General features: G+C 47.3%; 1 protein-coding gene across 2 annotated transcripts in view; it reads right to left on the reverse strand.

Annotated features, from left to right (window-relative positions):
* Positions 1-16,705, reverse strand: part of LMCD1 (LIM and cysteine rich domains 1) — a 36,203-nt gene that overhangs the window by 6,854 nt on the left and 12,644 nt on the right. For both annotated transcript variants that reach the window (XM_040592404.1, XM_040592405.1), the window contains 3 exons: positions 11,802-11,890; positions 8,912-9,167; positions 3,574-3,909 (listed from right to left, as the gene is read on the reverse strand). In XM_040592404.1, coding sequence (XP_040448338.1) covers positions 3,574-3,909; positions 8,912-9,167; positions 11,802-11,890 — 681 coding nt within the window. The remainder of the gene's footprint in view (positions 1-3,573; positions 3,910-8,911; positions 9,168-11,801; positions 11,891-16,705) is intronic.

A 16,705-nucleotide genomic window follows, 5' to 3' on the forward strand; every position in this document is an offset into this window, starting at 1 on the left:
AGACAAAATGTTTCCTGGCTTGGCTTTTCTGTGAGTCTGAAAGGGGATATGTCTGCTTACACTGCTCCCTCTGCCGCAACGGGCTTCAGGCACATTCTGAGCACTCCCAAAACCCATGCCAATGAAGGAGTAAACTCAGCGCAGTGCAGAAGCTGTTCTGTTTCTGGTCTGTATGAACACAAAAACAAGTACATGAAGCTGCTGTGCTCTGTGTGGAGCGGCTGCCAGAGCATTACTCCCGGCACCCTGGCCCTGCTGTCAGTGAGAGCAGACAGGCACTGACAAATTCTGCACCCACCATAAAGGACCCAAGGGTTGTATTTTTCCCTACACCCTGATACCTCCCCAAGATGATCTTTAAGGTCCCTTCCAACACAAACCATTCTATGATTTGGATGACTTGGGGCACCAGAGAGCCCGACGCTGCAGCTGCCTCCACACTGTCACCCCCAGATCCATCCATCCCAGCTTATCTTACAAGATCTAAACAGCAAGAACAAACACCGGCAGCTTTCCAACTCTGAGCTTGTTTCTTGCCAATAAGAACTGTTAAAAGAACAACTTATTTTGCTGTTTCTTTCTATGGCAATTATTCACAGGGCTTTCCCTAAACATCATATAACTTCTATCCTCCTGTCATTTACACACTGAATCAGAAGTGGCTCTTCAGGTTAGTACTCATTTTGTATCTCCAGCGTGTAGGGAGAGGAGCGAAGACTTTATTAGCAGAGTTACCAGAGGTGGTGGCCAAGAAAGTGTCCCTTTCTCCTAAGCTGTTTCAAACTTACTTTCTCCGTGGGCTGCTATCTTCCCATGACAGCTCTCACAAAGGGTGCTCCCCAGACACCACAAGGCTTCTCCTGAGTGCTCACTACATTGCTGGCCTCAAGCTTTTTGGGACAATGGCTAATTTTGATCACTGCTTTGGGATTCCAACACCAGAGGACTTTCCAGTTCCGAGGGGGTTAAATACGATTTTATGTTCAGTAGAGAACATTCAGCTTGTAGGACAGAATTATTACAGTGATAGGGCCCCCCTCTGCAGCCAAGATGAGTTCAAAAAGCTGTTTGAGCTCAGATGCCTCGCTCATGGTGATTTGAATAGGCCCTGTATGTTTTCCTTTACACGCCAATTTCAACATAGCTGGTCTAGGTGTGCAGTAAGGTTTAACAGCCTTGGCACAGGGACCACAAACATCCAAGGCAATCATTCTGCTTTGGTGCCTTCTGGGTTCATTCTCTTCTAGAACAAGGGTAGTGGTCTTTTGTTAGCTGTGTCCCCACCTCCAGCCCAACCCCATCAGACCTTCAGTAGGACTTGATGATCTTAAGGGTCTTTTCCCACCTAAATGATTCTATGATTCATAAAGCTATAGTTCAGACTCACACCTTGATCTGAAATAGCCTGAAACCAAGCTGCTGGTGCCAATTAAGAGGCTTGGTATTCAGCAGATTCAAGTCTGTGTCCTACTTCTGATTGACTCAAAGAAACGCTGCACAAGCTGCTCAAGAATCAAGATCTCTATGTAACTAAGCTATTCAGCACCCTATGTTCCCCCCTACGCCCTTGAACCAAAGCCTTCCTCATTACAGCAGCCATGCAGGTCTGAGGGTTGGGACAGACATGCTCCCAGCCAAGGACAGCATGCCCTGGAGTGGCTCTGGGCAGGCTGGTGGCACTCATGGGGATCACCTGCAGCACCCCAGAGAGCAGCAGTGCAGGGAGGCTCAGGGGAGCTTCCTCAGGCTTGGGATCAGGGATCATATTTAAAACCCAAGTTTTAGTAGACATGTAGGAGATGGTCACAGCAATACAGAAGTACCTAAACCTCCACATCTGGAGAATGCTGAACTACATTTCAACCCTGAATACATCAGCAATATACATTAAAGCTTCCAGTGTTGTTGGCTTCATGCATGTCATCCATTGTCAGTCTCTCTACATCTACTCTCAGTCTTCATATAGCTCATTTTGCTCACATCTACTTCCAGCCTCACACATATCACAAAGTGCTATATCTCATTTTTCTATGGCAGAATTTTTCTTCCAGGGCAGTCTTGTGAAAGCCAGTAGACATTCTGGAAGCACATTCCAGACCTTAGGACACAGTCCATTCATATCAACTCAGCTGCACTAATTCCTGCGCATGAGATCAAATTAAAACAGGCAGTGCTTCATTAGAGGGGGAAACAGGAGGTCTGTGTTCAGTACTTCAAGAAACCACAGTACTTCATAAGCTTGCTGCGAGCTGAGCTGCCCAGTGTGTCAGTCAAAGTGGATCTTCTGCAACTGCTTTTGAAGCAGTTCCATTTTTCAGCTAGCGCCATGAGAAAAATGATGCTTTAAACTAAGGATAATAACATTGCAGTTATGTATTTGGAAGGACAAACACAGTCCAAGTAAACCTTCATTACTACGATGACTTTTATTAATATGTTTAATGGAAATCTTCCTTTTTTGGCCTTTTTTTAGCTTAAAATTCTTTGTCCAATTCAGTATTTTATTGCAATAGTGAAAAACCTTTACTGTAGTGCTGCACTCAAAGTCAGATGCATGTTAATAGAGAAGGCGGCCATAGCGGAGGGGAGACATTACCCAATATGGAATGAAAATGAAAACTGCTCTTAACATGTTACAATCTCAGTGCAGTAATGGCAAGAAAAATCTTGCCGTAAAAACACTCAGACACCATTTTTTTTGCAGCTTTACATCCTCTGCTGCAACTCACTCACAAGTGCCAGTATGAAATATATTCATTCACTGTATTTTATGATAAGCATTTATTCTGCAACCACAATGGCCGCTCCAGAATGTGCTGGAAAAATATAAATCTAAAAGGGTGTTAGGGAGTCTCAATCGTTTCCTTGTGGAAATGTATTTTTATGCCCCGAGACACATGTGGTCTGTTCAAAGTTCCCCAAAGTGATCACAGCCCTGGGAGCACTACCTCCATATTCACAGCTTTGCATTAACTAGACTGAGCCACCACCTCCTGTCACTTGTGGTCTTTCCACTCGCACTGGTCTGGAAGCCTAGCTAGACATACTCACTAACTCGCAGTAAAAAAGGTTTCTGATCCCGAGTATTGATTCACAATCATCCAGGGGTATGTCACACTCAATCCTTCAGAGCTGCCAACAATCTAAAGCTGAGGTCACCAGCTCCAACAGCTAGCAGAGAATTTACTTACCTTGGTGGTTCAGCACAGCTTTTGCTGTGGAGGGAGGGAGGTGGTGAAGAGGAGATAAGCCACCCCTCTTCAACACTTGTGCTCAGCAGGGCTGTCAGGAGCTCATGACGGTCCCACTGGAACATTTCACAGTGCTGTAGCAAAGCATGCTATGATGCAACTAAGCATTGCAGCACTGCTCTGGTAGTTCAAAAAAGCGCAGCAGCAGACTTGCAGAAGCCCATAGGAGCAATATTGTAAACAAGGAACAGATAACCCTGACTGGTGCAACTTCCCCCCAGCCCCAGCTGGGACAATCTGTTCCCTGAAAGCTGCCCAAACTCAGAGCAGCACCAGGATGCCCCTGCCAGCCCACCCCACCACCGCAGAGCCCCACACTTACATAGTGCCCTCCTGCTGGCACACTCTCGAGGGCCCCATTGGTGGACTCAGGGAGTTTGCTGGCAGTGATGCTCTTGTCCTGCTGCTTCCCCTCCTCTTTCCCACTGCCACCCTGGCCTGGCAGTGCCACCTCCCCAACGCCCAGTGCTTCAGCTTTGTACTTCTTCACAAAGTCTTCCATCAGCTTCAGCTCGCCCTCAGCGAGGCCACGGCACTGGGACGGGTCCTGGTCATACAGTGGGAGCTGTCTCATTAGCTGCCGCCGGCGATAGTACGCCCCATCTGTCCCTGCCACTGGCTGCATCTCCTTTGGGATCAGCTCCATGTACTGCATGGCCTGGGACAGAGAGAGAACTGACTGTTACTCTGAGCCAGCATTAGAATACCATATTCCAAGTAATTTGAAGGCTGCTGAAACGACCAGAAACCCATAAACATCAAAACCCAAGACCAACTGCCTCATGACATGATGGGGAGAGCTCTGGGGAATGGGTTGGAGGCTGAACCAAGAGCACCCCTCATAGCCCTCATGGGCTGCATGCAGCATAGTTTACAGTATTGTTTTTAACTGATAAAAGGGGATCTTTTAGTTTTAATACAGGAAAAAGTAGTCAAATAGCAGTTGAGTCTATAGGTAAGTCAGCCACCAACTCCACCCAACTATTGATTTTGCACTAAAGGGAAGGTGTCTGGTCACAGATGCCCTGCAACATGGAAAGTAAATGCCAAGAATCTCCAAAATAAGATCTCCTACTCAACTGGTCACTACCCAACATCTTAAAAGCAGAGTAAACTGATTTTGCAAGAAGTCTGTCCCATGATGAATCAGCATTTGCAGGATGGTGGGGTCTGCACAGTTAACTTTTGGCCTGCTGCTAAGGGGAAGGGAGTTTCCCACTCAAGGCTGTGTGTTTCCCTATTGTAGTGTGAAGAGCTAAGGGGCAGCCAGTTGGCTCTCTGCCATTCCATTTTAAAGACCTGCATCCAGCTGCATTAGATTTGTTTCTTACTTGGTCAGCAGTCAAAAACTGAATTTTTGAAAAAGACAGAGAAGCAATTAACTGTTTGCTGTACATAGTCTGGTTCAGTATAGCCTTATACATACAGAAAGGTTTGCACAACACTGAACAACTCATGTCTCTAAAAACTTCAAAGCCACTTTCTACCTCAGCTACTTTCAGCCAGATAGCAGCGTCGCAGGGCAAGATTCCTGCCTGAAGATTCACAACAGCAAGAGATAAATGACTTGATGGAGGCAGGGCTTCTTCCCCATTTCTTGGATGTTAACATCGCCGCACATTATGATATTACACATCAACACTCAGTATATTGTGCCTTTGTGCAATGGCAGGATTCATACCCATGAGTTTACTGGGGAGGGCTGTGGCCCTGTGGGAGAAGGTGCTGCTCAGAAATAGCTCGTTAGAGAGCTGCAGGATGCTGTAGAAGTGATCTGGTGCACAGATGGCTTTTGCAGAAGTGAGAAATCCTAATAGCAACTACAGAAGCAAAAGACAAGAATTGGCCCAGGCCTCACACAGGCACTGTCCCACAAAATAAGGACACTGCCGGTGGTACTTGACAACTGGAAAGAAAAGCAACCAAAGCCTCAACACTGTACAACCATAAACATTAGGACCACGCAGATTATGCTACACTGACTGTGCTGGCTTGGTTCAGTCACAGCAAGAGCTCTAGCAGAGCAGTAACATGGTAGGATCTTAATGGAAGAAATTCTTAATCCATTACAAACGTGCCAACACTAATGAACACTCATACCAGAGCTACAGAATAGCATTGCACCAGCACATGCATCTGAAGCGTCTTGTTCCACGCCAGCACCAGACTCTCCATTGCCAATACTAAATTTCTCTCCCACTTTCACCACTGACAAGCAGAGTCTCAAGCCTTTCTTAAAAGTACAGTTGGACCGCTCAGCAGCAGGTTTCAATATCAAGGGATCAAGGAAATGCTTAAAGTTATAATTGCAGATGTCATAAAACGTGTCCAGGTAATAGGTCAGGGGAAAAAAAATTCAACCCAACACCAAAAACTGACATGAAGGGTAATAGAAAGTTGTTTCTGCTGCTACCATGTATTATTATGGTCAAATGCCTTACTATGTTGCCTTAGCGCAGATAATTGAGGAAGAACATTTTAGGGTTTCAATGTTAACTACTGGATTTTGGAGATACTTTATGATCTGTTTTTTTCCCTTTCCCCAAGGATCCTGAATATCTACTTCATGACTTCTCCAGGCACAGCTTAATGAAAACATGCTCTGAACTTCCTCCTATTATTGGACCATCCACTTCAGGACAACAATATTAAAAACAATCCCAAGTTTCCAGTCTGCCTTCAGAAGGAAATTGCTGGAGTGAGCCAGTTACACACTAAAAGCTTTTTGGCCCAAATCCTTTTGAAACTATCCTGAGAATGGCTGACATCCAGCATTTCTCCTATAAGTTTTGTCAAGCTGATCTTCAAGCCAAATTTTATCAAGGTTGTCTTCAAAACTCCTGCATGTTGTTTACTGCAACCAAGATATCTTCCAGTCTGTTCAGGTGCTATAAAGGGCTCAAAAGATTTCACGAGGCACATCCCTGGGCATCCCCTTGCCAGCACTGCAGGAACAAAGGCTGCTGCTGCGGGTGGGAGAGCCGCTGGCCCCCAGTGCAGGGGGCTGCATGCAGCATCACCCCAAACACACACTCACAAGGGTACACTGTCAGGGTTCAGGCTCACAGAGGAAAGCAGCCCAGGAGCCTCAGAATTCAGGCATCCTTCACAGCAAGGAGCCAACTGTGCCCTGAAGTGCTGGCAGCGTCATGCTGCAGCCAGCTTGCAGAGCTGTGAAACCTGGGTTTCTGATAAATCCCAGGCTGGGCAGCACGCTTAATGAGCCGGGCTGGGTGGGAAGACTGCCATCATTGTTCTCTCCATCCCTCACAAGCTCCCCGATTCCCCCGGGGACCTGTGGAAGGCAAACACTGGTTAAACAAACATTCCTGCTGGGCCAGCTCCTACCAACGAAAAGAGAAAGGAAGAGGAGGCTGCGAGCAGTTGTGCTATGATGGAATGGCTGGGCAGCTGGGGTGTGTGGGGGTCTCGGTCCCTCATTAAAGCTTAGTGGTCTGCTTCATTTAGCACCACAGGCCCCAGCTGCATTCCCAGCACAAACTCCATGCCACCCCCAGTCAGCCCTTCCAGGGGGGTGAGGGCAACTGAGCTTTAAGAAGAAACAATCAGTCTGCCCCATGGGTCTGCAGCTGCAATTTCACATTTGTTCCAATTGTTTTTAAAAAAATATCTGGTTGCAATTTTCAGCAACTTTAAGCTATTTATTTAATTTGAAGAGCAAAAGCTGTCCACTAATGACAGTGTAATATATAATGTTTTAATACCACAACACAGTTAAAAGCCAGTTAAATGCTTTCCCTCAAAAAGTGCTCTGCTGGCTAACACTTCCACATGCCAAAACCACTTCCATGCATTCCCACACAGCAGCATTGCTTGCCAGATGGAAACCAGCCACAGGAAGGAAGGTGGGGCTGGGGGCTTGCTTTGGGATCCATCCCTCAGCATGGGACAATGCTCCCCACCTCCTCTTTATACCTTGAGTTCTCTTAAAAAAAAATATTACTGTTTAGGTTTTGTGATTTGGACCAGACTATGTTTAGTTGTAAGGGAAAAAAAATCCCAGCTCCAGTGCTGAATCTGGGAGGGGTTCCTCAGGCAGCAGCAAGGGGCAGAGTTCATGCCCACACAGGCGGGATGCTCTCAGCCACAGAGCGGGGCTTAGCTTTCCTCCAGGCTAGCACACCTTGGCACACACAGCTTTCCCGTGACTGCTCCCTGCGGAAGGAAGCTCTGCAAGCCTGCTGGGGACATGCATAGGTGGCTGCTGCACTTCAGCAGAGGTGGTGGGAGGGACCCTGGGGCACAGGGGCTCCGAGCCCACTGCTTCACTCTGTTGCCCTGGGTCACTGCTGGAGGATGTTCTCCACTGCAGCAATGCTCTTCTGCGAGCAGGAGATAGGAGCCCTGAGGCACAGCCACTCAGCTGCCCACCAGCACCAAGAGAATTTAAACCCCTTTCCTCTGCTTGCCTGGCAAATCTGAGCTGAAATTAAAGAAAACAGCATTACAAAGAAGTTAAGCCACAAAGTAAGCACTGTCAGCACACTGTTATGGCATTCCTAGGGACACTCATGCCTGGGGCAGAGGTGATGCAGCATTCAACAGGAAACCAGGCTGTGTTCTAGAGAGGCTCAGGGACATTCTGTGACTGAGAAGTACAAGTGAGCACTAGCTGCACTCCTGGTTAATAAACCTGAGATGCCAGGCCTATTTTAAGACCAAGATTTTAATTGCTATCTTAGCAAGCAAAGAAAATAATTACTATATTAAAGATGACAGTCATTTTGCCATTATCATTAAAGCCCATTTCTGTAACAGAATAATTTACAAACACATCACTGAATTTAGGTACTGCATTACTTCTTTCCACGTTGATTTAATTTCTCTGCTTTTGAGACAGACTGAAGCATAATTTCTGAAGTGTTTGCTGAAAACCCCCCTCCAGGTTAGTGGAAGTCTCCCAGCTAGCTACCTCCACCTGTGCTGGCTCTTCTTGGGGCAAGCTCACACCCAGATTTGCAAGAGATCAGACTCAACAAGCAAGGCAGGACCTCCCCCTCAACAGTGAGGTCAAAGCCCAGGGACAACTCCTCCTACCCAAATAAACCACCCAAATAGCTTGTCTCCCAGAAGCCCAGTCAAGACCTGGCATGGATTTAGAAGCATGGCGATGGGTGTCTAGAGTTAATTTGTTGTCCTTATGCAGGTCCCACAGCTTGCACAGCTTTCTGCCTCCTGGGGGTGTTTAGGAAAACAGACCAAATCCCAGCCCAGACACCCTGAGAAGGCCTGGACAAATGACTCCCACACCCAGCCTGGGTTTTTGGAGCATGCAAACACCTGCGTGGGCTGCACAGGCATTGTACAACCGGCAGGACAGCGGAGATGGGATCTCTTCTCAGCAACGTTTTTATTGGACATGAACTTTGGTAAAGCAGCAATCTTTCTAGTTGTAAACCTGTTAAGACTTCTCCTAGAAAGGCAAGCAAGCCTATAAAAACGCAAAGGCAATCCATTCCCCTCCTATCTACTATGGTTATTTACGAGGTTTTCCAAAATACTAAGTGTTATGTGCATTTTTGCTCTCTGAGGCAAACCAAGTGTTTTGCTATTTATCCAAAAAACTTCGCTCCAGACCCAAGTTAAGTTCTCCATTAAGTGACACAACTACCCACCAAACACACCATGGATTGTCTTACCAGCTTCTGGGTGAGCCCTGGTGGAGCCCACTCGTACGTGATGGTGTCGAAGGTGGGGTCTTTCCGAGAGACAATGGGGTTGGTGATGATCATGCGGTTTCTTTTGTAAATGCGAATGCCATCACCTCCTTTCACCCGGGCAGTGAGTGTGGCATACTTGGAGTCTGACAGCAGGCGCCCAATTTTCTGATCATCCTCCATGTCTGAGCTCAGGCTGTGATCCTCCTGGCTGCATTTGCATGACTTACAGATTTTCCTGTGGGCGAGAAGCACGATCATCCTTTCACTGCAAACTGGGTAGGGGGAGGCACATGATCATGCAATGGCTCAGCCATGGAGCATCAGTCTCTTCCAAAGGTTAAACGCAGACCAGAGTTATGGCATAAGATAAAAGGCTCATGCACCACACACAGGAATTCAGCACAATTCATAGAATCATAGAACAGTTTGGGTTGGAAGGGACCTTAAAGACCATCTAGTTCCAACCCTCTGCCATGGGCAGGGACACTTTCCACAAGCCCAGGCTGCTCCGAGCCCCGTCCAGCCTGGCCTGAGCACTGCCAAGGATGGGGCACCCACAGCTGCTCTGGGCAACCTGTGCCCACCACCCTCACTGTAAAAGATTTCTTCCTTGTATCTAGTTTAAATCTATCCTCTTTTAGTTCAAAACCATTACCCCCTGTCCTGTCACTACAGGCCCTACTAAAAACCTGTCCCCATCTTTCTCATAAGCCCCTTAAAGTACTGAAAGGCCACAAAAAGGTCTCCCCCGAGCCCTCTCTCTTCTCCAGGCTGAACCACCCCAACACTCCCAGCCTGTCTTCACAGGAGAGGTGCTCCAGCCCCCCAATCACCTTTGTGGCCTCCTCTGGACTTTCTCCAACATGTCTATGTCCTCCTTATATAGGGGGCCCCAGAGCTGGATACAGTGCTGCAGGTGGGATCTCACCAGAATAGACCAGAGGGGCAGAGTCACCTCCCTTGACCTGCTGGCCATACTTCTTTTGGTGCAGCCCTGGATACAGTTGGCTTTCTGGGCTGCGAGCATGCACTGCTGGCTCATGTCCAGCTTTTCATCCCAGAGGGAACAGCAGTGGCATAGAGCAGAATGTTACAAGCCTGTAAGTGCTGTCCTCAGGCAAAAGCAGCTGCAGCAGCACCAGCAGACTGCTGCCTTCTACCCATGGCGGGGAGCTGCCACTTCCTCTGAACAACCTGTACAGCATCATCACTACATCACCCATCCTGACCAGCCAAGCAGTAGCCTTGCCTCTTACGAGGCTTTACATGCCACTGAAAAAATTACCTCTAAAGGAATTGATACTTGTGTCTATCATTTCAATTACAATAGCTATAAATCATAAAGGTAAGTCTATAAGGCCACTCTCTGCTGGCCAGCTTTTCCATCAAATCCTAACAGCAGAAAGGACAAACTAGCTCTGATGTAACCCCAAGTCCTTCAGCAGGATTCTGGAACAAGTATCATTCAAACCAGCCTTTAAGTGAGTCAAAAACCAAAAGCAATTCAACCCAGTGAGTGTTATAAAGTTTGGAACTCTGCACAGCCAAGGTACTGAAATTGGGAACCAAAGGCTGCAGGCACAATTGCATGGCACCACCGTGAAGCCCACTGAAGCATTTCAGCAGCACAGACAGCACACCTGCAGACCGCCAGCTCCTGCGCACCGCTGGGACAGGACCCAGCTGCACAGTCCCCAGGAAGCAGGAGTTCTTCAGGCTCACAGAAAAAAAGAGTCTAGAGTTTTGCAAGACAACAGAGGGCACCAATTCTTTATAATTAATAACATCTGGACAGCTCCCATTCCAAAGCCCCCTTTGCGTCTCCTGTTTTGGATCTGCATGCAGGCAGGGCAAAGGCAGCAGCCCAACTGTCCCTGCCCAGAGGTCAGCTCCCACCAGCTACTGGTACCGGTGGCTATTTACCTAAATTTGTGTTTAAGATGAAAAACTGAACATAAAGTATCAAATAACATGACGCTTCTGGCACCAAGCATAGCATTTCAGCCATCAGGATACTCAGGACAGCCAGCAGCCACAGCCACTGTGGTGCTGCTGAGCCAGACAGAACACTAAGCCCTCGGCAACAGCTTTGTTTCACTCCATTAGCTCTGCACCCACGCTCACCTCAGGGACAAGGGTGACAGACAGGCACTTGGCACTACTCCTACTAACTGCATGAAATCATCCTTTTGGTCAGCATTTCCCTGCCTCCAAAGCAAGCAAGGGCATTTGTTTTCAGCAACTCATTTCCAAACAATCTGAAAGACTGGGAGGCCAGCATGCAGCATGCAGGGGATCCGTGCTCCAGCATGCACACTGTGCAGGACATCAGGTGGCTTGTGCAAAGCACAGCATGCAGCAGCTTCAGCACCGTGCCCCACTCCTGACATCCCACTGAACAGCACCAACCACAAAATTCTGCCAGGGACAGTCCTGTAGCAGGTGAAACTCTTCTGCAAGCTGCACCATCTCCTACCCCAGCATTCTGCTCTTCTCAAGCCACACCTTGCTGTCAAGACCTGCACCCAACCTAGCAGAGATAGTCTCAACTCCCAGGGAGCAGGCAACATTGGCAAAAGTGGAAAAAACAACCTACCACATAAGAGCTTCAGCTTGGTTTAAACACTTGTGGGGTAGACCAACTCAAAAAATAGAAGAGCAGTACCAGTGAGGGAAGGGAGATGGAGAGCACGAGCACCTTCTCAACTCAGTACTTGTCCTAGCCAGACATCGTGTCCTCTCCACACCTCCCAACACCACTCAAATGCTCTGCAGTTCTTTACACTCAAAGTCACTAAAGTTTGAATACCAGCAGAACCAAAAGGACAGTGTCAAGGCAGGGCCCAATCAAGGCTAAGATGTTACTTACCTCCAAGAATGTGGCTCAAAGCCCATGCACGTCCCTCTGCAACGTAAACAAGGCACACCTCTTCCCGACTGTGGCTGGCTCACTGACATCTGGAAAAGAATAGGACACTGGAGTTGGAAAGGCTTTATTCTCAAAGATTATCTGAGACTTGAGGACTAATATTCCTTCAGACATTTGTTTCTTCAGCCACACCTTATGTGCTGTAAAGCCTCTAATCTCCCAACTGCCACTTGACCACTGTCCACGCAGACCTGCTACAAGTTTATTTAGGGATGTTTGGGATGAAGGCTTTCACCTTAAGGTGAGGTAAGATGGCATATCTGGAACAGCATGAGGGGGTGGCACATCAAACACTGATCACACACACACCATCACATGCACAGAGGCTTCAGGACTCATTGAATGGTTGGTTTTATTCAGCTTATATATTGCGTATAAATCTGTGCAAGTCATAAGTTTCATGCAGTGAGACATGGAGATGTGTTGCCATACCCTGATGCTAAACTTTCTTTACTGCAGCTCGGACCTCCTTGGACTTTCTACAGGGGCTCAAGTGTATTTCAGGAATGTGGCATGTTTCCATGCCTCTGGCACTGAGATTTATGGGTAGTCTCCACTATGAACAGGAAACTCTGTGGGGAAAGGCCCTAGGGAGGAAAGGTGGGGGGAAAAGAGGGCTGCACTTTCTGCTACTCACCGAAAACACAAGAAAGTCACTTACACACATGGGTGCTCACTGCTGCACAGGGTCCTAAAACCTCCCAGCAGGTGATTGAAGTGCAAAAATCCACAACAGGAGACAGTAACACTGGAAAAACCCCACCTATTTTAGTGTCTGTGCCATGGATTTATCAAGCATGGCTTTTTGACTGTGAAGAATGCAGGAGGGTACAATGGGAGACAAAACCAAAGTACTGCTGGAAGCATCAGGGAGAAGTGACATGACAGGATGCTGAATTTCTCTCAGCCTGGTTGTTTTTACAGAAACTCTCAAGACTCCTGTCTGAGACGCACATTTGTTCTGTGTAAAAATGGACCTCAGGAAAACAAGGACAGTCCCCTCCCCCCAAGACACAAACACACTGCAGAAGCAATGGCAGCTTCACTGGTGCTTTGCCCCATCTCAATGGATCTGACCCTGTGCAGTCAGAGACTAAGCTACAGGGTGGTCATCCACCTCCACAAAAACCTAGTAAGTCCTTAAGAAGCATTATGGAGTGTCAATCTCTTGCAATTTTCTGATCACTTTGGACCTTGCAGTCTGCATTTTCCATTAAGGCTTAACACAGAGGTCTCACACCACCTACCTTTTTTGGTGCTCTCTCTCATCTATCAAGTTTTTGTGCAAGACCTTTAATCCCTCTCAAGCTCATTCATTTGCACACACACATTTAGAGCCGATCAGAACAGTTAAGGCTGCAGAGGTTTTTAATACTGGAGACGGGTGTTGCCTGCCTATGCAATATTGATCTAGGCCATGTGCTGCAATAGTCTTTCACTACAAGACCATACACGATTTAAAGTCAGCACTTATCATGCCTCCTGCTGCCCTCATCCCTCGCCCATGCAGACTGCCAGCCCTGTGCCCCCTAGACTGCAGCGAGGGGACAGCCTTCCCCAGCTTTACATGGGGATGGGCAGAGGCCATCCTTGCCAAAACCGATTTGCAAACAGAGGGATCAATAGCAGTAAAAGAACAGAGGTAATTTTAAAAGCATGCATTTAGGGGAAAGTGCTCAGCTCCATCACTCTGCAGTGCTGTGGGTGGTTAGAAAATACAAATTCCTGTTTGAGAATGCTCTGCAGGGACCCTGCATGGGTGGCCGGGCACTACAGGCAGCAGCTTAGCTGGTGACCAGCCCTAAGCTCTGCCCAGCAGTGCAGGACTCCACAGCTCAGCTCCAGTGCCAAGCCAGTGATGGTGGTGGCAGCTGCTCCTTCCTCCCACCCCTACCTGGAATCACCCATCCTGCTTCCAGCACCAGCTCCTGGGCTCCTCAAAGCTCCTGCATGGACCTGGGGCACCTCAAGGTCTCCTTGGACATTCAAAGTCATATTCTACAGCCTTCAAAAAGAAAAGGTTATCTGATGGCACTCAGTTAGGAAAGACATTTAATTTACTTGAGAAACCTAGTGTTGCTAATAAGGAAAAAAGCTTTTATGAGCAGATAGTTCTAGAAACAGCTGAATGCTGACTTGCCAATTTTAAGGCAGATGACAAGCCTTTACATGCTTTTTTGCACAGAACTGTTAAGTCTCCATACAAAGCTGCTCATCCTTGAGAAACACAGCCCAAAGGGTACGGAATGGCCCATTTCAGCCTAATTTGCCCAAGGGACTGCTATTTCATTCGTGCGTCTGCTTTCACACGTAGCTTTCACCTCATTTTTCACCCACAGTTTTTTCAGATATTTTGAAGCCAGTGAAAAGACCTCTCACCCTGGGAACCCATAAAAATACATCTTAAAAATGGTCTTAAAATGCACACATACTCCACCCTGCTTCTAACATCCAGAAAAATAGGATATTTTTGATTCTTCAGCTGCGTGCCAGCTCTCCAGAACAGATGAAGACATTTAAGCCCACTTACAAACTTGCCAGTTTTGGAACCACATGCTAGATGCCTACTAACTGATGGGATTTTTTTAACTGACTCTGATCTTAATGAGTCAGACAGAAGCTGAGTATAGACAAGGGACTACACATGGTTGTTTATTTAAAATACAAACATCTGGATTAAATAAACTCATTTGGAAAAGTTTTGTTGCATACAAAGGGAAAAGCATTGTTAGTAACAAGAAGCAGTATATGAACCCCCCCAAAACAACCCAGCACTTCAGAAACTAGTGAAACGTTGGTGCAGGAACTCAGAGGCATTTGAGAGTGATCACCAGCCTGTGACCTCCAGTGACACACAAACCCACTGTTTTGCTGGGCTACCTCAGTGTTCGCAAGCCCCTTTCTTAGTAATTTATTCAACTTGGTAATTTATTCTACTTGTCCAAACATGACTTCTGCTTCATGTCAAGGTCCAAGCAGTAACCAAAAGGTTAACTGCTCTTTACTTAATCTAAACCCCATGGAAGTACCACCTGACTCAGCACTCTCCATAACACCCTTGTACCAGCTCCAGAGCAGGCTGGCACTACCCATCACCCCAGTTAGCCAGAGGACTTCTGTGTCCAGGCTGCTGGATCTGTTCCAGACACTCATCCAACTCCAAATGCTGCCACACAATGGGTTGGGCATGACTGTCCATTGCCAAGGGCAGGGTGAGCACCCTGAATCCTACCAGCTGGCAGAGCTGGAATCAAACAGTTCATGCCCCACACAGCCACAGACGGAGCAGCCAGCTCATGGATGGACACACAAGCCAGGCAAGTGCTTCAGACCCAAGGGGCACCCTGTGGCACAGGCCACCACTGTAAGGTTTACCAGACCAGCCAAAGTGAGGCAGGTGGCACCTTCCCACCCGCTGACCAGGCACCCCAGGGACTGCTTTTGAACTTCCACTGTTGTCTTGTTGCAGTTACACATTTACTAAGCCCAAACAAATACAGTAAAATGGATTACATTTAATACAGCAAAGCCTCAGCTCTCACCTACCAGTATTGTTCTACTTGAAGAATCAACCCATTGGCATCGACAGGCAATCCTTGCCTTTGGGTTATACAACAAAAGCTGATAATCCACTTCCTCAAGACACAACTAAGTCCTAGCCATTATTTTTGGCCACATACAGCTTCAGACATCAGCAGAAGACCTTGTTACCAGCCCTCCTGTTTGTACACTGCTCTAGCCAAGATGGAATCACATGTCTTCGCAACCAGGAGCTCCAGATCTCATTGGGAACTCTTGTTTGCAGATGTCAGTAGCATAAGGCTCCTTACTGTGCAAGCTAGCTGCAAGTCTGGAGCTATAGGAAAATATATGGGGAAACCATGTGAAATTTGAGTGGCTCTTCAAGGCAACATGTGGCTCCTGAGACAGCTCGAGTTCCTCTGCCTTTGGAGGTATTGGTCTTCAGCAGCAGGGGAAGGTGCTGAGATGGCAGCTCAAGGTGACACCAAGTCTCAGGGACATCCCTGCGGCATAGGCAGACCTTGCCAGGGCAGCAGGAACAGCCTGGGTGAATACACTCATGGGGGCAGGGCAGTTACCCACCAGCTGCTGCACTGCCCTGTCCCACAGGCTCAGACCCCTCTGGGCAGCGTTTCCTCATGGCTACTCAAAAGCACAGCCACATCTATCTGGAGGACAGCATTATTCCTCACTCCGTCATAAGCAGAGGGAGGCTTGAGCCACTCAATTCCATCTCTGTGCAGGGGCCAAACACAACAGGCAGTGCTGCCTGTTCTTTGGGCTGCCTGGTCAGCAGGACTCTCTGCCCAGATATGGAGCTTCTCCTCACAGCTCCACTCTGGCTTCTCAACTATGCATAAAAGGAGATTTCTTAAAATAAATAAAAAAAGATGCAACACTAAAAAACCCGAACCCAGTAAGATAATGTAAAGCAAATGCTCCCCCACTATCAGATTCCATATGTCCAAGGCCATTTGGGAACAGCAGTATTAAATGAGGTGATACTAAAGTTTAAGATAAGAGTTTGAAGATATTTGTAATGTCTTTAAAACAAGTTTGTCAACAAACTGCTTGGAAGAAAAGCAAGTTCTGCTTACCATGACTAGATATACAATGCACTGCAAGATTTCTGGTTTGGCTTTTTGTGCCTTATAGCATTCTTGCTATTAAAGGAGAAAGGAAGTCAGTGCAGAGGAAATTCTTAGGTAGTGAAGTGATAGGAAATTGAGGCCATTCTACCCACAAAAACATCTCTGAACAATCTCAGCAATAAGCCAGTAATACCATGGTTCACTATTATACTGGCCAAAGGCAGGGCCATC

Source organism: Falco naumanni, chromosome 4 (genome assembly GCF_017639655.2).
Source record: "Falco naumanni isolate bFalNau1 chromosome 4, bFalNau1.pat, whole genome shotgun sequence".
Taxonomy (NCBI): domain Eukaryota; kingdom Metazoa; phylum Chordata; class Aves; order Falconiformes; family Falconidae; genus Falco; species Falco naumanni.